General features: G+C 39.5%; 1 protein-coding gene across 2 annotated transcripts in view; it reads left to right on the top strand.

The window, feature by feature from the left end:
• BicD (protein bicaudal D) overlaps window positions 1-25,157 on the top strand; it is a 106,255-nt gene that overhangs the window by 10,365 nt on the left and 70,733 nt on the right. For both annotated transcript variants that reach the window (XM_071669276.1, XM_071669275.1), the window contains exons 2-8: window positions 7,061-7,201; window positions 9,077-9,291; window positions 15,497-15,750; window positions 18,344-18,510; window positions 18,685-18,846; window positions 22,252-22,437; window positions 22,603-22,712. In XM_071669276.1, coding sequence (XP_071525377.1) covers window positions 7,061-7,201; window positions 9,077-9,291; window positions 15,497-15,750; window positions 18,344-18,510; window positions 18,685-18,846; window positions 22,252-22,437; window positions 22,603-22,712 — 1,235 coding nt within the window. The remainder of the gene's footprint in view (window positions 1-7,060; window positions 7,202-9,076; window positions 9,292-15,496; window positions 15,751-18,343; window positions 18,511-18,684; window positions 18,847-22,251; window positions 22,438-22,602; window positions 22,713-25,157) is intronic.

The raw sequence follows: 25,157 nt of genomic DNA, 5'->3' as shown, positions 1-25,157 counted from the left end.
CATTTCTTTCGTCTGTTTCCTTGCGCTACCTCGCAGGCGCGGGAGACAGCGACAAAGCAAAGGAAAGTGATTGGTTCTCAGTGAATGTAGGTTTGTAGCAGGGGTGTGTGATGTCTCCATGGTTGTTTAATTTGTTTATGGATGGGGTTGTTAGGGAGGTGAATGCAAGAGTTTTGGAAAGAGGGGCAAGTATGAAGTCTGTTGGGGATGAGAGAGCTTGGGAAGTGAGTCAGTTGTTGTTCGCTGATGATACAGCGCTGGTGGCTGAGTCATGTGAGAAACTGCAGAAGTTGGTGACTGAGTTTGGTAAAGTGTGTGAAAGAAGAAAGTTAAGAGTAAATGTGAATAAGAGCAAGGTTATTAGGTACAGTAGGGTTGAGGGTCAAGTCAGTTGGGAGGTGAGTTTGAATGGAGAAAAACTGGAGGAAGTGAAGTGTTTTAGATATCTGGGAGTGGATCTGGCAGCGGATGGAACCATGGAAGCGGAAGTGGATCATAGGGTGGGGGAGGGGGCGAAAATTCTGGGAGCCTTGAAGAATGTGTGGAAGTCGAGAATATTATCTCGGAAAGCAAAAATGGGTATGTTTGAAGGAATAGTGGTTCCAACAATGTTGTATGGTTGCGAGGCGTGGGCTATGGATAGAGTGGTGCACAGGAGGATGGATGTGCTGGAAATGAGATGTTTGAGGACAGTGTGTGGTGTGAGGTGGTTTGATCGAGTAAGTAACGTGAGGGTAAGAGAGATGTGTGGAAATAAAAAGAGTGTGGTTGAGAGAGCAGAAGAGGGTGTTTTGAAATGGTTTGGGCACATGGAGAGAATGAGTGAGGAAAGATTGACCAAGGGGATATATGTGTCGGAGGTGGAGGGAACGAGGAGAAGAGGGAGACCAAATTGGAGGTGGAAAGATGGAGTGAAAAAGATTTTGTGTGATCGGGGCCTGAACATGCAGGAGGGTGAAAGGAGGGCAAGGAATAGAGTGAATTGGAGCGATGTGGTATACCGGGGTTGACGTGCTGTCGGTGGATTGAATCAGGGCATGTGAAGCGTCTGGGGTAAACCATGGAAAGCTGTGTAGGTATGTATATTTGCGTGTGTGGACGTATGTATATACATGTGTATGGGGGTGGGTTGGGCCATTTCTTTCGTCTGTTTCCTTGCGCTACCTTGCAAACGCGGGAGACAGCGACAAAGCAAAGAAAAAAAAAAGATATATATATATATATATATATATATATATATATATATATATATTATATATATATATATCTTTCTTTCTTTCATACTATTCGCCATTTCCCGCATTAGCGAGGTAGCGTTAAGAACAGAGGACTGGGCCTTTGAGGGAATATCCTCATCTGGCCCCCTTCTCTGTTCCTTCTTTGGGAAAAAAAAACAAAACAAGAGGGGAGGATTTCCAGCCCTCCGCTCCCTTCCCTTTTAGTCGCCTTCTACGACACGCAGGGAATACATGGGAAGTATTCTCTCTCCCCTATCCCCAGGGATAATATATATATATATATATCTTTCTTTTCTTTTAAACTATTCGCCATTTCCCGCGTTAGCGAGGTAGCGTTAAGAACAGAGGACTCGGCCTTTTTTGGAATATCCTCACCTGGCCCCCTCTGTTCCTTCTTTTGGGAAAAAAAAAAACGAGGGGAGGATTTCCAGCCCCCCGCTCCCTCCCTTTTTAGTCGCCTTCTACGACACGCAGGGAATATGTGGGAAGTATTCTTAATCCCCAATCCCCAGGAGATATTCAGCAGGCCAAAACTTGAATATTTTTCTTAAACTTTGTTCACCACAATAAAAGCTGCATAGATAAATAATAGGGGACAGCAACGAAAATAGTAACCAAATTAAGAAATGTGAGTTATGGGAAAGGCGAAAAGCCTAGGATTTGTCCACCATGGAAGAAAGAAGAGTAAGAGGTAACCTGATTACAACCAGTTTGATGATGTTATCAGTGAACAGTTCTTCGAAAGATGCAAAGATAGAACAACTATATACCATGACAAGAAACTGAGCAAGAAACTTGTCGGAAAGCCTGTACAGTACTATTTTTGCCGAGTATTGAGAGGTGTAGACGATTCAAAAAATCAGTCATGAGAGTGATTATGGACAATACATCAGCTTAAAAAGTTGTATGATTATAAGGTTCACAACATGAAGTCCCATCAGAGGAAAACCGCATCCCCTTCAGTACAAATAGGTAGGAGACGAAAAAGATAAAGGTGAATGTTTCAAACTTGTAAGATAAAGCTTTAAGAGATACAGCCCCACAAGTACATAATTCTCACACTGTATATTACAAGACAAATTAGTCACTACATTCAAAACAACTACATACACACACACACACACACACACACACATAAGCAAGAGTAGGTACAAACAAATGAGTTGAAACAGTGAATGGTGACTGTACACAAAAGTTTAAAAAGTTATACAATGGAAAAAATTTAAGATATGGTCCCATAAGTGTACAGTTCCCTCCGATACCGTACACTTAGGTAATCATAATCATAAAAAAAGCCAATAACCATACAAAAATTTATAAATATATATATATATATATTTTATATATATATATATATATATATATATATATATATATATATATATATATATATATATATATATATATGAGTGTGTTAGTGGTTTTGATGCATGAGACCGGGTTATAGTGTTGGGTGATTTGAATGCAAAGGTGAGTAATGTGGCAGTTGAGGGAATAATTGGTATACATGGGGTGTTCAGTGTTGTAAATGGAAATGGTGAAGAGCTTGTAGATTTATGTGCTGAAAAAGGACTGATGATTGGGAATACCTGGTTTAAAAAGCGAGATATACATAAGTATACTTATGTAAGTAGGAGAGATGGCCAGAGAGCGTTATTGGATTACGTGTTAATTGACAGGCGTGCGAAAGAGAGACTTTTGGATGTTAATGTGCTGAGAGGTGCAACTGGAGGGATGTCTGATCATTATCTTGTGGAGGCTAAGGTGAAGATTTGTATGGGTTTTCAGAAAAGAAGAGTGAATGTTGGGGTGAAGAGGGTGGTGAGAGTAAGTGAGCTTGAGAAGGAGACCTGTGTGAGGAAGTACCAGGAGAGACTGAGTACAGAATGGAAAAAGGTGAGAACAATGGAAGTAAGGGGAGTTGGGGAGGAATGGGATGTATTTAGGGAATCAGTGATGGATTGCGCAAAAGATGCTTGTGGCATGAGAAGAGTGGGAGGTGGGTTGATTAGAAAGGGTAGTGAGTGGTGGGATGAAGAAGTAAGAGTATTAGTGAAAGAGAAGAGAGAGGCATTTGGACGATTTTTGCAGGGAAAAAATGCAATTGAGTGGGAGATGTATAAAAGAAAGAGACAGGAGGTCAAGAGAAAGGTGCAAGAGGTGAAAAAAAGGGCAAATGAGAGTTGGGGTGAGAGAGTATCATTAAATTTTAGGGAGAATAAAAAGATGTTCTTGAAGGAGGTAAATAAAGTGCGTAAGACAAGTGAGCAAATGGGAACTTCAGTGAAGGGCGCAAATGGGGAGGTGATAACAAGTAGTGGTGATGTGAGAAGGAGATGGAGTGAGTATTTTGAAGGTTTGTTGAATGTGTTTGATGATAGAGTGGCAGATATAGGGTGTTTTGGTCGAGGTGGTGTGCAAAGTGAGAGGGTTAGGGAAAATGATTTGGTAAACAGAGAAGAGGTAGTGAAAGCTTTGCGGAAGATGAAAGCCGGCAAGGCAGCAGGTTTGGATGGTATTGCAGTGGAATTTATTAAAAAAGGGGGTTACTGTATTGTTGACTGGTTGGTAAGGTTATTTAATGTATGTATGACTCATGGTGAGGTGCCTGAGGATTGGCGGAATGCGTGCATAGTGCCATTGTACAAAGGCAAAGGGGATAAGAGTGAGTGCTCAAATTACAGAGGTATAAGTTTGTTGAGTATTCCTGGTAAATTATATGGGAGGGTATTGATTGAGAGGGTGAAGGCATGTACAGAGCATCAGATTGGGGAAGAGCAGTGTGGTTTCAGAAGTGGTAGAGGATGTGTGGATCAGGTGTTTGCTTTGAAGAATGTATGTGAGAAATACTTAGAAAAGCAAATGGATTTGTATGTAGCATTTATGGATCTGGAGAAGGCATATGATAGAGTTGTTAGAGATGCTCTGTGGAAGGTATTAAGAATATATGGTGTGGGAGGAAAGTTGTTAGAAGCAGTGAAAAGTTTTTATCGAGGATGTAAGGCATGTGTACATGTAGGAAGAGAGGAAAGTGATTGGTTCTCAGTGAATGTAGGTTTGCGGTAGGGGTGTGTGATGTCTCCATGGTTGTTTAATTTGTTTATGGATGGGGTTGTTAGGGAGGTAAATGCAAGAGTTTTGGAAAGAGGGGCAAGTATGAAGTCTGTTGGGGATGAGAGAGCTTGGGAAGTGAGTCAGTTGTTGTTCGCTGATGATACAGCGCTGGTGGCTGATTCATGTGAGAAACTGCAGAAGCTGGTGACTGAGTTTGGTAAAGTGTGTGGAAGAAGAAAGTTAAGAGTAAATGTGAATAAGAGCAAGGTTATTAGGTACAGTAGGGTTGAGGGTCAAGTCAATTGGGAGGTGAGTTTGAATGGAGAAAAACTGGAGGAAGTGAAGTGTTTTAGATATCTGGGAGTGGATCTGGCAGCGGATGGAACCATGGAAGCGGAAGTGGATCATAGGGTGGGGGAGGGGGCGAAAATTCTGGGGGCCTCGAAGAATGTGTGGAAGTCGAGAACATTATCTCGGAAAGCAAAAATGGGTATGTATGAAGGAATAGTGGTTCCAACAATGTTGTATGGTTGCGAGGCGTGGGCTATGGATAGAGTTGTGCGCAGGAGGATGGATGTGCTGGAAATGAGATGTTTGAGGACAATGTGTGGTGTGAGGTGGTTTGATCGAGTGAGTAACGTAAGGGTAAGAGAGATGTGTGGAAATAAAAAGAGCGTGGTTGAGAGAGCAGAAGAGGGTGTTTTGAAGTGGTTTGGGCACATGGAGAGGATGAGTGAGGAAAGATTGACCAAGAGGATATATGTGTCGGAGGTGGAGGGAACAAGGAGAAGAGGGAGACCAAATTGGAGGTGGAAAGATGGAGTGAAAAAGATTTTGTGTGATCGGGGCCTGAACATGCAGGAGGGTGAAAGGAGGGCAAGGAATAGAGTGAATTGGATTGATGTGGTATACCGGGGTTGACGTGCTGTCAGTGGATTGAATCAAGGCATGTGAAACGTCTGGGGTAAGCCATGGAAAGCTGTGTAGGTATGTATATTTGCGTGTGTGGACGTATGTATATACATGTGTATGGGGGGGGTTGGGCCATTTCTTTCGTCTGTTTCCTTGCGCTACCTCGCAAACGCGGGAGACAGCGACAAAGTATAAAAAAAAAAAAAAAAATTATTTTTAATTTGCTTTGTCGCTGTCTCCCACGTTTGCGAGGTAGCACAAGGAAACAGACGAAAGAAATGGCCCAACCCACCCCCATACACAATGTATATACATACACGTCCACACACGCAAATATACATACCTATACATCTCAATGTACACTTATATATACACACACAGACACATACATATATACCCATGCACACAATTGACACTGTCTGCCTTTATTCATTCCCATTGCCACCTCGCCACACATGGAATACCATCCCCCTCCCCCCTCATGTGTGCGAGGTAGCACTAGGAAAAGACAACGAAGGCCCCATTCATTCACACTCAGTCTCTAGCTGTCATGCAATAATGCCCGAAACCACAGCTCCCTATATATATATATATATATATATATATATATATATATATATATATATATATATATATGAGTGGATGGGCCATTCTTCGTCTGTTTCTGGGTACTGTCTCGCTGATGTGGGAAACTGATTATGTATGATAAATAAAATGTGTATGGGGGTGGGTTGGGCCATTTCTTTCGTCTGTTTCCTTGCGCTACCTCGCAAACGCGGGAGACAGCGACAAAGCAAAAAAAAAAAAATGTATATATATTTTCCCTGGGGATAGGGGAGAAAGAATACTTCCCGCGTATTCACTGCGTGTCGTAGAAGGCGACTATAAGGGGAGGGAGCGGGGGGCTGGAAATCCTCCCCTCTCGTTTTTTTTTTTTTTTAATTTTCCAAAAGAAGGAACAGAGAATTGGGCCAGGTGAGGGTATTCCCTCAAAGGCCCAGTCCTCTGTTCTTAACGCTACCTCGCTAATGCGGGAAATGGCGAATAGTTTGAAAGAAAAAATATAGATAGATATGATGATCATACTAGTCCATGATGAAAGTTATGAAGGTGAAACCGCACTTCAGTAGGAGTTCATACAATTTTATTTGATGTAATTTTTCTATACATGTGGCACGATATGTTTCGTTGAGACAATTCTCCTCATCAGGTGCCAGTACTTGACAAAGTTATTTAAATCCCAACATCACACTTGACTCCTGCTGTCCAGCACCAATCTGTATAGACCAACCACTCTGCTTTGTATGGCAGTAACCGTTAAAAGGGAGAGTGATTAAGGGGGTCATGTGATGAGTGTTGACCTTGGTAGCTGGGTGTGTCTTGAACAACTTTTTTAATGTTTTCATGTTTTGTCAGTTCTCTCATGATGATACTATCCTCTAATGGTAATAACTGCCTTTATGTATGGTCATCTCCTTTCTGCCATCGTTTTATCATACTTACTACTCATATGTATGTTCCTAATCTTACTAATTATACTTTCATAGTAATAGCTAGTTTTATGTTTGTTCATAACGTTTCTTACTATCCTATCATGGTAATGACAGTTTTTATGCATGACTTTATCTAGAATCATCCAATGAATATCTTTTTGCTTTTAATACATTACTTATATTTAGAAGCACTTCAAAAATTGAGTTTTTTCTGCCTAAATGAAATATTCTTAATATATTCAAATCCTTTCCTCTTGATCACTTTATATTCATGGTGCTTTCATACATTAAGTTTCCAGAGTTTCATAAAATGTCATATGATGTAGACTTTCCTGTAATGTATATATATGTTTTCTTTCGCAGGCTTTAGCCAAATTCCAAACAACACACCGGGTAGCTACAGCCAGTGGTATTGAGACTGAGGAGAGTCTTCTTTCTGAATCTGCTGCCCGAGAGACTTCCCTCAACTCACAAATTATTGAGCTTGAACTAGAGGCAAAGCAGGTCTGTCTACATAGTCATTACATCAGTTTGACTGATTTAGTTTTTGTATACTTTGTTATTTTTTTAGACTCTTGAAAGTCAGGTTGACAGCATGTGAAAGATAATTATGATAATGTTATTAAACAGTTTAAAAGATCATGGGAAAACTATTATTTTGAAGACTAAAAACAAGGTAATTCTCGTGAATTACGCATATTTTGTCATAGCCAGTACTAGCGGCTCTTTGTTTTGACTGTAATTGTTCTAAGAGGGATAGTAGAAGGAAGTGTTGTCAGCTGCAAATCCTCTGTTATGCATTAATGGACTGAACTAGGATTTCTGATTTCTAATACGCTCTACTGAGGTGTTTCATTTTATATACAGGATAATGTGGTTACAACTTTTTGAAGGTAAAGGTACTGTATGATGAATTAGAGATGTAATTCAGTTTTATAAGGGTGAAGTTACTGGTACTGCAGTATTGGCAGTATAGTATGATATATTTGGATGTCTTGTTGCATAAGTGTCTTTATGGATTGATCGACATTGAAGATTGCGCAAGTGGTTAAGTATGATTATGTAGATGGATATGTAAGTCATTTGGGTGAATTAGATTGTAGATAGATCATTTGATGTATTTATTTGGATTTGTGGCTGAATGTGACAGTATATCAATGACTGTAATGATGTATGGTTGGACGATTAGACAGTTGAGTGATTAGGTAGAAGCTCTGAGGAAATGGATGATTATATCATAAGCAATTAAATGGATAAATTATTAGATGAATGATTAGATGGGTCAGTAGAAATGATTATATTAGATATTGTTGATGATTAGATAGGTGGGTAATTGGATGGTTGAATGGAAAATTAACAGGGTAAGCTATTGAGTAGCTAGTTGGAAAGGTAGATGGGTTTTTAGTTGTTTTGGTGATTAGATGGTTATTTCCATGTGTGATTGAGTGGATGAGTACAGTAGATGGTTGGCTGTTAGGTTAATTGATGGTTGGTCAGGGTGATGAGTGGTTGACTGAGTTCATGGTTTGTTGGATGATCAGTTGGATAATGTTTGTTTAATTGATAGTCAAGTGGATAATTGGATGAATGTTGAGTGGATAATTGGATGGGTGCTGGGTGGGTGATTGGATAGATGGAATCATGTGTGGTATATGCCTGGATACATGGTTTGTTGGATGGTTAACTTGAGGGGTAGGCTAATGGTTGAGTGGATGATTAGATGCATTGATTGATAGTTAAGTGAATGATAAAATTGATAGGCTGATAATATGGTGAATGAATGAATGGGCAGATGTTGAATATTTGAATTAAAGGTTGGATGGATAGGTAGATGCTTGCCAGGACAATTGGGGAGGTGAGAAAGTGGTTTTCTTGGTAACTAGTTGGATTGATTGATGGTTTGATATTGCTTATGTGGGTGATTGAATGAATGTATTGTTAATTGGCTGGATGCTTCAGTAGGAGATGGGATAGATGATTAAATGAGGGCCAGTTTTTATGTAGATAGTTTGTTTACATTTGTATTAATCATATGTATTGCTGGTTAGATCTAGGTTGAATGGGTGGTTGGGTAAATAAAGGATGTTTGGATGAGTGATCTGTACAAGTATCTGGCATGATGAATGATGTGTGGATAGAAAACATTACAGGGCATTTCTTAGCTGGATGATGAATAATTGCAATGATGAGTAATCGGGGAAAGGGGTGATGTAGTGAATGGTCGCTTCCCTAGTGTAGCTGGGGCATATATCTTTTTGAGAGAGATTATAGCTTTATGAAGAGTATTGCAGTTGGACTTATTGTATTAGGTATATATATTGATGCAGATATAGGAGACAGTGTGTGCAATTAAGTAATGCATTACATAACATTTTACAGTGCCGGGCAGAATTAGAACGTGTGCAAAGTGAAAAGTCTCGCTTCTGTACAGAACTTGCAGAGTTGTTAAAAGACAAGGATATTACAGATCATGAGAAAAAGCAGTTAAAAGCTGAGCTGAAAGACTTAAAGTTTCGTGAGACACGGCTTTTCCAGGACTATGCAGAATTGGAGGATGAAAATATCACATTACAGAAGCAGATATCAAATCTAAAGTAAGTGATAACATGATGCTGCCATTATGTGCTTGGATGAGATCTTTTGTATGATTGATATCCTATGCTTTAAGTTTTAACAGGTATTTATAAACATTATCACATACTCCCACAACTCCTGTTTCAGGAGTATTGCTACTCCTTCCCTTGCTCTTGTCTTCTCACTAACCCCTGACTTTACTCCCAAGACATTCCCAAACCACTCTTCCCCTTTACCCTTGAGCTTCGTTTCACTCAAAGCCAAAACATCCAGGTTCCTTTCCTCAAACATACTACCTATCTCTCCTTTTTTCACATCTTGGTTACATCCACACACATTTAGGCACCCCAATCTGAGCCTTCGAGGAGGATGAGCACTCCCCGCGTGACTCCTTCTTCTGTTTCCCATTTTGGAAAGTTAAAGAAAATACAAGGAGGGGAGGATTTCTGGCCCCCCGTATGTGATAGAATGTAAGAAAGTAAATTCTCGATTAATATGGGTAAAACTGAAAGTTGATGGAGAGAGATGGGTGATTATTGGGGCATATGCACCTGGGCATGAGAAGAAAGATCATGAGAGGCAAGTGTTTTGGGAGCAGCTGAATGAGTGTGTTAGTGGTTTTGATGCACGAGACTGGGTTATAGTGATGGGTGATTTGAATGCAAAGGTGAGTAATGTGGCAGTTGAGGGAATAATTGGTATACATGGGGTGTTCAGTGTTGTAAATGGAAATGGTGAAGAGCTTGTAGATTTATGTGCTGAAAAAGGACTGATGATTGGGAATACCTGGTTTAAAAAGCGAGATATACATAAGTATACTTATGTAAGTAGGAGAGATGGCCAGAGAGCGTTATTGGATTACATGTTAATTGACAGGTGCGCGAAAGAGAGACTTTTGGATGTTAATGTGCTGAGAGGTGCAACTGGAGGGATGTCTGATCATTATCTTGTGGAGGCTAAGGTGAAGATTTGTATGGGTTTTCAGAAAAGAAGAGTGAATGTTGGGGTGAAGAGGGTGGTGAGAGTAAGTGAGCTTGGGAAGGAGACTTGTGTGAGGAAGTACCAGGAGAAACTGAGTACAGAATGGAAAAAGGTGAGAACAATGGAAGTAAGGGGAGTGGGGGAGGAATGGGATGTATTTAGGGAATCAGTGATGGATTGCGCAAAAGATGCTTGTGGCATGAGAAGAGTGGGAGGTGGGTTGATTAGAAAGGGTAGTGAGTGGTGGGGTGAAGAAGTAAGAGTATTAGTGAAAGAGAAGAGAGAGGCATTTGGACGATTTTTACAGGGAAAAAATGAAATTGAGTGGGAGATGTATAAAAGAAAGAGACAGGAGGTCAAGAGAAAGGTGCAAGAGGTGAAAAAAAGGGCAAATGAGAGTTGGGATGAGAGAGTATCATTAAATTTTAGGGAGAATAAAAAGATGTTCTGGAAGGAGGTAAATAAAGTGCATAAGACAAGGGAGCAAATGGGAACTTCAGTGAAGGGCGCAAATGGGGAGGTGATAACAAGTAGTGGTGATGTGAGAAGGAGATGGAGTGAGTATTTTGAAGGTTTGTTGAATGTGTTTGATGATAGAGTGGCAGATATAGGGTGTTTTGGTCGAGGTGGTGTGCAAAGTGAGAGGGTTAGGGAAAATGATTTGGTAAACAGAGAAGAGGTAGTAAAAGCTTTGCGGAAGATGAAAGCCGGCAAGGCAGCAGGTTTGGATGGTATTGCAGTGGAATTTATTAAAAAAGGGGGTGGCTGTATTGTTGACTGGTTGGTAAGGTTATTTAATGTATGTATGACTCATGGTGAGGTGCCTGAGGATTGGCGGAATGTGTGCATAGTGCCATTGTACAAAGGCAAAGGGGATAAGAGTGAGTGCTCAAATTACAGAGGTATAAGTTTGTTGAGTATTCCTGGTAAATTATATGGGAGGATATTGATTGAGAGGGTGAAGGCATGTACAGAGCATCAGATTGGGGAAGAGCAGTGTGGTTTCAGAAGTGGTAGAGGATGTGTGGATCAGGTGTTTGCTTTGAAGAATGTATGTGAGAAATACTTAGAAAAGCAAATGGATTTGTATGTAGCATTTATGGATCTGGAGAAGGCATATGATAGAGTTGATAGAGATGCTTTGTGGAAGGTATTAAGAATATATGGTGTGGGAGGCAAGTTGTTAGAAGCAGTGAAAAGTTTTTATCGAGGATGTAAGGCATGTGTACGTGTAGGAAGAGAGGAAAGTGATTGGTTCTCAGTGAATGTAGGTTTGCGGCAGGGGTGTGTGATGTCTCCATGGTTGTTTAATTTGTTTATGGATGGGGTTGTTAGGGAAGTGAATGCAAGAGTTTTGGAAAGAGGGGCAAGTATGAAGTCTGTTGGGGATGAGAGAGCTTGGGAAGTGAGTCAGTTGTTGTTCGCTGATGATACAGCGCTGGTGGCTGATTCATGTGAGAAACTGCAGAAGCTGGTGACTGAGTTTCGTAAAGTGTGTGAAAGAAGAAAGTTAAGAGTAAATGTGAATAAGAGCAAGGTTATTAGGTACAGTAGGGTTGAGGGTCAAGTCAATTGGGAGGTGAGTTTGAATGGAGAAAAACTGGAGGAAGTGAAGTGTTTTAGATATCTGGGAGTGGATCTGGCAGCGGATGGAACCATGGAAGCGGAAGTGGATCATAGGGTGGGGGAGGGGGCGAAAATTCTGGGAGCCTTGAAGAATGTGTGGAAGTCGAGAACATTATCTCGGAAAGCAAAAATGGGTATGTTTGAAGGAATAGTGGTTCCAACAATGTTGTATGGTTGCGAGGCGTGGGCTATGGATAGAGTTGTGCGCAGGAGGATGGATGTGCTGGAAATGAGAAGTTTGAGGACAATGTGTGGTGTGAGGTGGTTTGATCGAGTGAGTAACGTAAGGGTAAGAGAGATGTGTGGAAATAAAAAGAGCGTGGTTGAGAGAGCAGAAGAGGGTGTTTTGAAATGGTTCGGGCACATGGAGAGAATGAGTGAGGAAAGATTGACCAAGAGAATATATGTGTCGGAGGTGGAGGGAACGAGGAGAAGAGGGAGACCAAATTGGAGGTGGAAAGATGGAGTGAAAAAGATTTTGTGTGATCGGGGCCTGAACATGCAGGAGGGTGAAAGGAGGGCACGGAATAGAGTGAATTGGAGCGATGTGGTATACCGGGGTTGACGTGCTGTCAGTGGATTGAATCAAGGCATGTGAAGCGTCTGTGGTAAGCTGTGGAAAGCTGTGTAGGTATGTATATTTGCGTGTGTGGACGTGTATGTATATACATGTGTATGGGGGTGGGTTGGGCCATTTCTTTCGTCTGTTTCCTTGCGCTACCTCGCAAACGCGGGAGACAGCGACAAAGCAAAAAAAAAAAAAAAAATAAACATTATAGTCTCAGCTTTGTACATATTGCTATCCCAGTCTTGGAAGTCTTTTTGGTCCTGTCTTAATATGTACTGATTAAATATATTCTCATTAAGAAGCATTTTAACTTAAAGAATGTACATTTGAATAATGAAATGGCTATATGCCATTGTATATTTATATACTGCTTTGTTGATTTTGGAGGTATTTATTTGTTTGTTTATTTTTTTTACTGGTAGTGATTATCAAAACCATAAAAACAGCTGTACAAGTATGAGAATTTTTCATTCTTCTTTAAAGTATATCCCATTTTGACTAACACAGTTGGTTAACAAAGTGGGTGTGGTTGTTTGAGTTCCTCTTACTCGTGTAGAGTTTCCCTGAAACCATTACCTGATTAAATGATACTGGGGATGGGCCGCAGGTCTACATGTTTGTAACTAGTGTAGGAGGTATTCGTTTATATATATATATATATTTATATATATATATATATATATATATATATATATATATATATATATATATATATATATATATATATATATATCTTTTCTTTTTCTTTCAAACTATTCGCCATTTCCCGCATTAGCGAGGTAGCGTTAAGAACAGAGGACTGGGCCTTTGAGGGAATACCCTCACCTGGCCCAATTCTCTGTTCCTTCTTTTGGAAAAAAAAAAAAAAAAAAAAAAAAACCGAGAGGGGAGGATTTCCAGCCCCCCGCTCCCTCCCCTTTTAGTCGCCTTCTACGACACGCAAGGAATACGTGGGAAGTATTCTTAATCCCCTATCCCCAGGGATAAAATATATATATATATATATATATATATATATATATATATATATATATATATATATATATATATATACATACATACATACATACATATATATATATATCTGATGCTCTGTACATGCCTTCACCCTCTCAATCAATACCCTCCCAGATAATTTACCAGGAATACTCAACAAACTTATACCTCTGTAATTTGAGCACTCACTCTTATCCCCTTTGCCTTTGTACAATGGCACTATGCACGCATTCCGCCAATCCTCAGGCACCTCACCATGAGTCATACATACATTAAATAACCTTACCAACCAGTCAACAATACAGTCACCCCCTTTTTTAATAAATTCCATCAGATTGGGGAAGAGCAGTGTGGTTTCAGAAGCGGTAGAGGATGTGTGGATCAGGTGTTTGCTTTGAAGAATGTATGTGAGAAATACATTGTTAGGGGGGTGAATGCAAGAGTTTTGGAAAGAGGGGCAAGTATGAAGTCTGTTGTGGTTGAGAGAGCTTGGGAAGTGAGTCAGTTGTTGTTCGCTGATGATACAGCGCTGGTGGCTAATTCATGTGAGAAACTGCAGAAGCTGGTGACTGAGTTTGGTAAAGTGTGTGAAAGAAGAAAGTTAAGAGTAAATGTGAATAAGAGCAAGGTTATTGGGTACATTAGGGTTGAGGGTCAAGTCAATTGGGAGGTAAGTTTGAATGGAGAAAAACTGGAGGAAGTAAAGTGTTTTAGATGTCTGGGAGTGGATCTGGCAGCGGATGGAACCATGGAAGCGGAAGTGGATCATAGGGTGGGGGAGGGGGCAAAAATTCTGGGAGCCTTGAAGAATGTGTGAAAGTCGAGAACATTATCTCGGAAAGCAAAAATGGGTATGTTTGAAGGAATAGTGGTTCCAACAATGTTGTATGGTTGCGAGGCATGGGCTATGGATAGAGTTGTGCGCAGGAGGATGGATGTGCTGGAAATGAGATGTTTGAGGACAATGTGTGGTGTGAGGTGGTTTGATCGAGTAAGTAACGTAAGTGTGAGAGAGATGTGTGGAAATAAAAAGAGCGTGGTTGAGAGAGCAGAAGAGGGTGTTTTGAAATGGTTTGGGCACATGGAGAGAATGAGTGAGGAAAGATTGACCAAGAGGATATATGTGTTGGAGGTGGAGGGAACGAGGAGAAGTGGGAGACCAAATTGGAGGTGGAAAGATGGAGTGAAAAAGATTTTGTGTGATCGGGGCCTGAACATGCAGGAGGGTGAAAGGCGGGCAAGGAATAGAGTGAATTGGATTGATGTGGTATACCGGGGTTGACGTGCTGTCAGTGGGTTGAATCAGGGCATGTGAAGCATCTGGGGTAAACCATGGAAAGCTGTGTAGGTATGTATATTTGCGTGTGTGGACGTGTATGTATATACATGTGTATGGGGGTGGGTTGGGCCATTTCTTTCGTCTGTTTCCTTGCGCTTCCTTGCAAACGCGGGAGACAGCGACAAAGCAAAAAAAAAAAAAAAATGTTTAGAATAATTAAAGAGGAGGAGGCAGGTCCACAGCATACTGGGGATTGGGTGGCCTGGTAGGTGAACCAGCTGCTGTTTGTCATTTACATGTGTCTGATGGCAGACTCTAGAAACTTCAGAAAGTAGTGCAGAGTTTGAAGAGTGTGTGAAAGGAGAAAGTTGAGAATCAGCATGAACAAACATAAGGTGATAAAATGCAATATGGGGATGAAACAGGATGGTTTGAGTAGTTATGAATAAGTATTATCTGGATGATGTGGAATGTCTTAGATACCTGGGAGTGGACTTGGCAGTGAATGGCATAATGGAAACAGAAGTCAACTATGTATAGTGAACTGAAACCAGAGCCACACACACACACATAAAGCCCACAGACCATTCTGTGATTTCCTTTATATTCTACATATGCCCTGGTTCAGCCCATTGACAGCATATCTCTCCCAGTATAGCACAACTCTTCAGTTCTTATTATCCATGTATTTCCTGTGGAATATGCCATGTGTGATGTAATCTTTGACTTGATTAAAATCTACAACAGGCTAATTGATTGAAATACCATATTAAAGGTCATCACAAGTTGAATTTGAGGGCGCCAAACATGAAATCCGCAGACTTCAAGAAGAAACAGAAGTGCTTAACCAGCAGGTTGAAGAGCTGGCAAACCTTAAGAAGATTGCTGAACGGCAGATGGAAGAAGCCCTGGAGTCTCTTCAGGCTGAGAGAGAAGCCAAGTATGCCCTTAAAAAAGAACTTGATGGACGAATGAATTCTGAATCCATGTACAACTTGTCAAATCTAGCTATGAGCATGAAACTCTCAGGTGAGTTGCAGATCGAATGTGTTATTTTTTATTAATTTGAGTAACTTTCATCAAAGGTATATAGATTCTGTTATTCATATTACTCTACATTGTGTAGCTGATATAGATGACTTTTAAATAGAATAACTGTACTGGTATTATATGTTCTGATATGTCTTGTATGTGCTGCTTCTCTTTCCCTCACTTTTTGATGATGTTAGGATATCTACTTGGTGACTGTAACAGCAGATCCTGTCCTGCCAATTCTTTAAAAGTTTTCATTGATTTATATTACAATTGAAATGGAAGAGTGGCTGCTGATGTTATCTGTTTACTTCTCATAAGGAATTTAATGAAGTTCTCTATGAAAGTTTATGATGTGAAATATAAGCCTCAAGGGCTCTTAATAAACCTTGCAGTTTGATCAACTGGCTTACGAATAGGATACAACAAGTAATATGAAGTGATGAAAATCTGTATGCTTTTTTTTAATGTATATAGATGATCTAGAATTTTGCCTGATCTTTATTTTCTGAGTTTGTTGACAGCACCAATATAGGAATTAGAGAGGCTGTCTAGGAGGTTATACTTGTCAGAAGTGGAGGGAACAAGGAGAAAGGAGGAGTGAGAGGAGTTGAAAGGATGTAGTGAAAGACCCCTTGAGTGATGCAGGAGGGTGTGACATTTGTGTGGGATAGAGTGAATTGGAGTGATGTGGTATACAGGGGATGACCCTCTGTCAGTGGCCTAAGCCACGGCATGTGAAGTAGCCAAGGGAAACCATGGAAAGCTCTCTGGGGCTTGGCTGTGGTTGGGGGGGTTCTGGTTTCTATGTAATACACATGATAGCTGAAGAATGGATGTTGCACAAATGAGACTGTTTTTCTGTACCGAGTGCTACCATGCTACACAGGAAAAAAGTTAAGAATGATAAACAAGTATCCAAAATGACTGACAGAATTTCCACATAGTTCAAGGAAGAGCAAATGAAATTCATTATAGACAAGTGTAAACTAAATGACACTGCTGTCAGTGTACTGAAACTAGACATGTGAAGCAGCTAGGGAAAGCCATGGAAAGATCTGTGGTGCCTGATTGTGGATAGGGGGCTGTGATATCATCGCATTGCACATAACAGCTAGCAAATGGCTGTGAATGAATGTGACCTTTCTTTGTCTGTTCCTAACGCTACCTTGTGAAAGTGGGAATTGGTGAGCAAGTATGAAAGTAAGTGTAAAATATAATAACAAAAGTACAAATTCAGGATCTTTGGAAATGTAGTAACAGAGGTGTAAAAAGAGAAGGGTCTAAGGTGTTTTATCAGTAATGATCTGAAATCCTCGTGAGTAGAGTGCAGCTGCTGCTTAGAAAGCAGATGAATTACTGAGATCTGTTACAAGAGTCCTCCATTACAAATTATGAAGAACCATATTAACCCTCTATATCATGTTTGTAAAGCCACATTTTGAGTATGCATCACATTATTCGTTACCACATTTTCAAAAACATTAAAACAGGCTATATAGAGTTCAGAAATGGCAGCAAGATTAATATCCGATCTAAGAAACAAACCTCTGAGGAAGGGCCACTGTAACTCAAATTTTTCTGAACAAGCAAAAGCTTGCAGGCAGAGCTGGGTAACTCCCATTGTCCTTACTCATATTTACACACACACACACACACACACACACACACACACACACACACACACACACACATAGAACCTCTATAATTGCATAGTGGTTAGTCGTGTGAGTGCACTGGCTACCAGGGATTTAAGCCTTCATAGGTTTGAATCCAGGTCACAGCAGCTGGTACTCAGTTCACCCTCGTGTTCATCCTCTCATAGGGGTTGGTCAATAAAATGGTTACTTGGCATTGGCTTGGGTGTGTGTGTGTACATATGTGCGTAGGAATAAAGACTTGGTGCGTATGTACAAGGTTAGGAGGCGGGGCATCATGAATGTAAAACTCTTTCTCTGTAACTCATGGATGGTAATCATAGATAGTATTGTGGTTTATTATTAGCAATACTGTTCATGAGTCACCATGGGCGCACGAGGGGTTAGCCTACATAGGTTCAAATCCTGGGTGCAACAGTTGGCCTACACCCAATCCAGGTGTTCATCCTTCTTTTGGGGCTAGTCAGTAAATGGATACCTGGTTTTTTTTTTTTTTTTGTGTATGTGTATACACAGGAGTAAAGATATTGTACATTTATACAATATTAAGAGATGAGGCAACACATGTGTAAAATTTTCCCTTTAACATTCAAATAGGAATCACATATAGTAATCACACATACCAGCCTAGATCAAGTACTCATCGGATCAGCCCTGAGGGAAGGTTGAATAGCTGGGATTGGCTGTAGTCTGACTGCTTCTTTTATGATTCGAACTTGGGTAGGCCTGTGCGGCGACACCAACCACTACACTACAGAAGATCATAAAAGTGCAAAGTGCCCACACGCATAAATATCACAGCAGTACCTCCACCAGTGGTGTTCAAACCCATATCTGCTTGGTGAGAGGTGTGTTTTAAATGCATGAATGTTTGCATGTATATTCAAATGTCCACATATTCATAGTACTCACATTATGGGATTTGTGTTTAGGTAGCACAGATTTTGGTGAAAGTGATGGTGAAGATGATACGCCAGTCTTAAGGAGGTTAGAGTCGGAGTTAATGAGTGCTGGAGGAGGAACAGCTGAAATGGGTGGAGACTTATTTTCTGAAATCCATTTGAATGAGCTACGTAAGCTGGAGAAAAAGCTAGAAGAGGTATGTATTTAGCTATTTTCACAAGGTGTAAGTAGTTGAGAATTGCCATGCCAATTAAATGCACAAAGCATTTTTTCAGTATTTGAATTTACATTTTCCAGATTGAAGTTTAAAAAGCCATGTACATTTGTATTATTCCTAAGGTAGTATTTCTTCTTAATTTCCTAAAATCAGGCTGATCATGAAAAGAATCAGCTCACTGCTAATCTTAAAGAGAGCCAGGAGGGGCTGGAGAAGACCCGTGGGGAATTGGATGCTCAGCATGCTCGTGTCTCACAGTTGTTGGGCCATATTGGTGCTCTTGTTAAGCTGCATGATCAGGAAAACCCAAGTCAGGTATGCTTTTCATAATGAATTCTGAAAAAATTTGTTAGCTAAGTGGATGATCAATTACCTTCAAATTTTGTGTTGCCCTTCGGATTATCATATATCATGTTACATTAACTTGAAATTGGCGTATTCATATCAAACCTATTTCTGGAAGTCTGATGGGAATTTAATCATTTTAACTTAATTTGAATTAGATATCAGATAATGACTCAGCTTGCTGAGCACTTTGCTGTCTCTGGTTACTTATTTTCTTTCTTATTAGTTGATTATTGCTTTCACGTGCTTGACTTTCTTTTTACTTCAATACCACCCATAAAATGGGTATGTTTGAAGGAATAGTGGTTCCAACAATGTTGTATGGTTGCGAGGCGTGGGCTATGGATAGAGTTGTGCGCAGGAGGGTGGATGTGCTGGAAATGAGATGTTTGAGGACAATTTGTGGTGTGAGGTGGTTTGATCGAGTAAGTAATGTAAGGGTAAGAGAAATGTGTGGAAATAAAAAGAGCGTGGTTGAGAGAGCAGAAGAGGGTGTTTTGAAATGGTTTGGGCACATGGAGAGAATGAGTGAGGAAAGATTGACCAAGAGGATATATGTATCGGAGGTGGAGGGAACGAGGAGAAGTGGGAGACCAAATTGGAGGTGGAAAGATGGAGTGAAAAAGATTTTGTGTGATCGGGGCCTGAACATGCAGGAGGGTGAAAGGAGGGCAAGGAATAGAGTGAATTGGAGCGATGTGGTATACCGGGGTTGACGTGCTGTCAGTGGATTGAATCAAGGCATGTGAAGCGTCTGGGGTAAACCATGGAAAGCTGTGTAGGTATGTATATTTGCGTGTGTGGACGTATGTATATACATGTGTATGGGGGTGGGTTGGGCCATTTCTTTCGTCTGTTTCCTTGCGTTACCTCGCAAACGCGGGAGACAGCGACAAAGCAAAAAAAAAAAAAAAAAAAATGATTTATTTATTTTGCTTTGTTGCTGTCTAAATGTAAATATATTGATATTTATATATTTATTTGAATATACCACCCATAAATGTACAAGTAGGAAGAGAGGACAGTGGTTGGTTCCCAGTGAAGGTCGGTCTGTGGCAGGGGTGTGTGATGTCCCAATGGTTGTGTAATATGTTTATGGATGGGGTGGTTAGGGAGGTAAGTGCAAGAGTTTTGGAGAGAGGGGTGAGTATGCAGTCTGCTGGGATGAGAGTGCCTGGAAAGTGAGTCCGTTGTTTACTGATGATACATGTCTGGTGGCTGATTTAAGTGAGAAGCTATGGAAGTTGGTGACTGAGTGGAAAAGTGTGTGAAAGGAGAAAGTTGAGAGTAAGTTTGAATGAGTGGAAAAGTGTGTGAAAGGAGAAAGTTGAGAGTAAGTTTGAATAAGAGCAAGGTTATTAGGTTCAGTAGGGTTGAGGGACTAGTGATTGGGATGTAATTTTGAATGGAGAAAAATTGGAGGAAGTGAAGAGTTTTAGATATCTGGGAGTGGACTTAGCAGCGAATGGAATCATGGAAGCAGAAGTAAGTCACAGGGTGGGTGGGTGGGTGGGGGGGGGGGGGGGGGGGGGGGGGGGGGGGGGGGGGCAAAGCTTTTGGGAGCGATGAAGAATGTGTGGAAGGAGAGAACATTATCTTGGAGAGAAAAAATAGGTATGTTTGAAGAAATAGTAGTTCCAACAGTATTATATGGTTGTGAGGCTTGGGCTATACTTAGGTTTTGTATGGAGGAGAGTGTATGTGTTCGAAATGAAATGTTAGTGGACAGTATGTGGTGTGAAGTGGTTTGATCAAGTAAGTAATGAAAGGGTAAGAGAGTTGTGTGAAAATAAAAAGAGCGTGGTTGAGAGAGCAGAAGAGGGCGTGCTAAAGTGGTTTGGACATATGGAGAGAATGAGTGAGAAAAGATTGACAAAGCTTTTGGGAGCGATGAAGAATGTGTGGAAGGAGAGAACATTATCTTGGAGAGAAAAAATAGGTATGTTTGAAGAAATAGTAGTTCCAACAGTATTATATGGTTGTGAGGCTTGGGCTATACTTAGGTTTTGTATGGAGGAGAGTGTATGTGTTCGAAATGAAATGTTAGTGGACAGTATGTGGTGTGAAGTGGTTTGATCAAGTAAGTAATGAAAGGGTAAGAGAGTTGTGTGAAAATAAAAAGAGCGTGGTTGAGAGAGCAGAAGAGGGCGTGCTAAAGTGGTTTGGACATATGGAGAGAATGAGTGAGAAAAGATTGACAAAGGAGACATATGTGTCAGAGGTGGAGGGACCTATGATAAGTGGGAGACCAAATTGGAGGTGGAAGGATTGAGTGAAAAAGCTTTTGAGCAATTGGGCTCTGAACATATAGGAGAGTGAGAGGCGTGGAAGGAATAGAGTGAATTGGAATGATGTGGTATACCGGGGTTGACATGCTGTCACTGGACTGAACCAGGGCATGTGAAGCGTTTGGGGTAAACCATGGAAAGGTGTGTGGTGTCTGGGTGTGGAAAGAGAGCTGTGATTTCAGTGCATTACACATGGCAGCTAGAGACTTGAGTGTGAACGAATGTGGCCTTTTTGTCTTTTCCTGGCGCTACCTTGCTGGAAAGGGGGAGGAGGATGCTATTTCATGTGTGGTGGGGTGGCGATGGGAATGGATGAAGGCACCAAGTATGAATATGTACATTTGTATATATGTATATGTTTACGTATGTAAGTATAAGAGTGGATGGACTATTCTTTGTCTGTTTCCTGGCACTTCCTCGCTGATGTGGGAGACGGTGATCAAGTATAATAATGATAAATGATAACCACCCTACTCTGAATGCTGTATTTTAAAACAATTATGTTTCCTTGTTCCTGTTTGTCTGCATTGAGTTGCACTGTCTTCCTTTCAGTGCAGGATGATATGTACAGTCTCCCTTACATGATTTTTTATCAGCATACTGTACTCTTTTTTTAGTTCATAATTTTGTGTACCTGAATCAGATATTTTATGATTGATCTGATTGTTGCACAGAGTGAGCACATCTCAGTTTATTTCCATCTTCACTCTTCCTAGGCTTTTACTTATCATGCATAAAGTTTTTTGTGTGTTTAAGTTTTCCTTGTCATTTACCCAAATAACATTGCCCTTTCCCACCATCTTATTCCTTTCGTATATTTATTTTATTTCCATCACTCCCCTTTCATTATAGTAGTATACTGAGTGGATTTTCATTTTACATCTTGAAAAGGTAGAGGATAGGGATATTTCATGGAAAAGTTTGATTTTTTGAGAAAATGGAAATTACTGTAGATTTTTCTTGCCTGAAGATTATTGGTATATAGGCTTTTTGTCATTGCATCCTTTATTGTATTAATTGTGATTGCTGTTACCAGTTTGTTTGCAAACAGCTTTGCCTAATGGCTCATTAGTAATATTTGTTTCAGTTGAGTGCAGAAGACACTGCAAATTTAGTGAGCTTTTTAGAGAAACAAAAGTCTAGGTATCAAGTTGCATCTAAAGAAATATCAGAGCTGAAGAAGAGTCTTACAGAGATTCAGAACTCAGAAAGTGGGTCAGCAAGCGATGCAGTCCAACAGCTTCGCAATGAAGTTGCAACACTACGTTCCAGGGTTAGTACCCCATCCTTTTTATAAGAATGTGAATACCATTTGTTAATATTTCATGGTACTCTGTGCTTGATATTTTAGATCCATATTTACTAATTTTGTAACATAATTCTGAAGTCAGGTATAAAAGTGTATTAAGTAAGGTTTTGATGCACTTTCTGTTTACAGCTGGTTGATGCTGAGCAAAAATCCATTGACCTGGGTAATGATGTGGGCATCCTTAGTCAAATGATGAATAGTCGAGAAGGGTCGTTGTCCATAACAAAGAATGACCTAGGGTTAGTTCTGTGCTTTTCAGTTAGTATTGCAAATTTTTTGTATACTTCGTTTTTATGAGTGAACATATTTGTAAATTTGTGTGTAGTAGCTTTTGGCATTGATATTATTATATGTGGTTGCAAGTCAAAGTTGCTAAGGAGAGTCAATGGTCTGCAGGGGAAGGCCAAAGGATGGGAATACATTCAAAAGCAATGTATTATTGATCTCTTCATATGAGTTAATCCACTCTGATTCCAGAAATCCAGAGCATTTGGGACTGGACACCATCTGGTTAAGTGAAATTTCCTGGGAATTGAGTGTTTAGAATTTTACTTGAGTGATGTACCCCAAAAAACATTATTTTATGCTTATAGTTAAACACATTTCTTAGTTATTGGTGCAATATAAAACTCTGCTATACATTAAGAAAACATTTAAAATGTGAAGTACAGAATACTGTACCTATATTTTCTTACTATTACTGTGCAGGCACTGTCTTTCACATTATTACGTTGTGTATGATATTTGAAATACTGTTTCTCATCAATTAATGTTTTATATATTTTTTTAAGTGAAAAAGTACAAAAGTGATAAAAAAGGATTAGAATATAAAATTTCTGATGATATGGGAATGATGAGATGCTATACTTGTGATTATAGCCCTTGTAATGGGAAGGCAACATATTCACTGTTGCCAATCTGTGATATTTATATAGTTTGATGATACAATTTGAATGTTATTACATTCAATTACATTCAAGGAAGTCCCTTTGCCCCTCCACTGGAACTTGTTAGTTTCCTACCTTCCCGTTGTAATCGCCAGATTAGGAGAGGAGGCATACCACTAAATACTAAATGAAGATACCCAGGAGAATATATCAAACTCCTTGACCTGTTTTTCATGAAGTAAAACACAAGTGTAACATGAACATTGTAGTTGACTGCATGTATACCAGCTTTTAGTTTTAAATTTATTCTTAGGGTTCAGCACAGCATGTCAAAGGAATCTTTTTTGACCGAACAAAAGTGTATTGGCCACTGCAGTATCTCAGAAAGTAAGTTTTATAAGATAGGAAGCTGAAAAACATATTGAAAGATTATGAAAGTGTTTATGTGTGGTTGTGTTGATAGTGAAAGTGAGATGGGCACTTGTATTTGAATTTAGTTTACATGCATTCATAAGAACAGCTGAACCATTAGTTTGAATGCTTAAATTTTTCTTACCCGTTTCTTTTATGGTGGTTTCTTGCAAAACTTTCTTATTTAGTACAAAAGTGATGGGTCCTGGGATATTAGGATAATATACTTATATAATTATATATAATTATATATAATTATAATTACATTAATATGCTAATTAGTCGACCAATTACACAAATTTCAAGATTTTGACCACAGATTCTAATTCAACAGACGTAAAAGCATCTATGCTGAAAATTTCAGGAAAATCTATTTTTTCAAAAACAAGAGAAATCCAAGGCTATAGCCTTGGATATTATTTTGCTCAGATTTTCAAGTTCTTCAGATTTTAATGAAACTCTGGGAATATGTGGTATTCTATATGGTGATTAAAGATATCGAGTCAAAAGACTGCATTTCGTAAAATCAAGCGCTTAATTACATACTTAATATAAATTAGTTTTACATTAATATGCTAATTACTCGACCAGTTACACAGATTTCAAGATTTTGACCACAGACTCTTATTCAACAGACGTAAAAGCATCTATGCTGAAAATTTCAGGAAAATCTATCTTTCAAAAAATCAAGATTATATTTTGCTCAGATTTTCAAGTATTTCAGATTTTAATGAAACTCTGGGAATATGTGCTGTTCTATATGGTGATTAAGGATATCGAGTCAAAAGACTGCATTTCGTAAAATCAAGCGCTTAATTACATACTTAATATTAATTATACTTATATCAATATGCTAATTAGTCGACCAATTACACAAATTTCAAGATTTTGACCACAGATTCTAATTCAACAGACGTAAAAGCATCTATGCTGAAAATTTCAGGAAAATCTGTTTTTTCAAAAACAAGAAAAATCCAAGGCTGTAGCCTTGGATATTATTTTGTTCAGATTTTCAAGTTCTTCAGATTTTAATGAAACTCTGGGAATATGTGGTATTCTATATGGTGATTAAGGATAGTGAGTCAAAAGACTGCATTTCATAAAATTAATCGCTTAATTACATACTTAATATTAATTATAATTACATTAATATGCTAAGATTCTAATTCAACAGATGTAAAAGCATCTATGCTGAAAATTTCAGGAAAATCTATTTTTTCAAAAACAAGAAAAATCCAAGGCTATAGCCTTGGATAATATTTTGCTCAGATTTTCAAGTTCTTCAGATTTTAATGAAACTCGGGGAATATGTGGTATTCTATATGATGATTAAGGATATCAAGTCAAAAGACTGCATTTCGTAAAATCAAGCGCATAATTACATTC

Source organism: Panulirus ornatus, chromosome 14 (assembly GCF_036320965.1).
Source record: "Panulirus ornatus isolate Po-2019 chromosome 14, ASM3632096v1, whole genome shotgun sequence".
Lineage (NCBI taxonomy): Eukaryota > Metazoa > Arthropoda > Malacostraca > Decapoda > Palinuridae > Panulirus > Panulirus ornatus.
The sequence above is the reverse complement of the archived record's forward strand: the minus strand, read 5'-3'. Positions and strand labels throughout refer to the sequence as shown.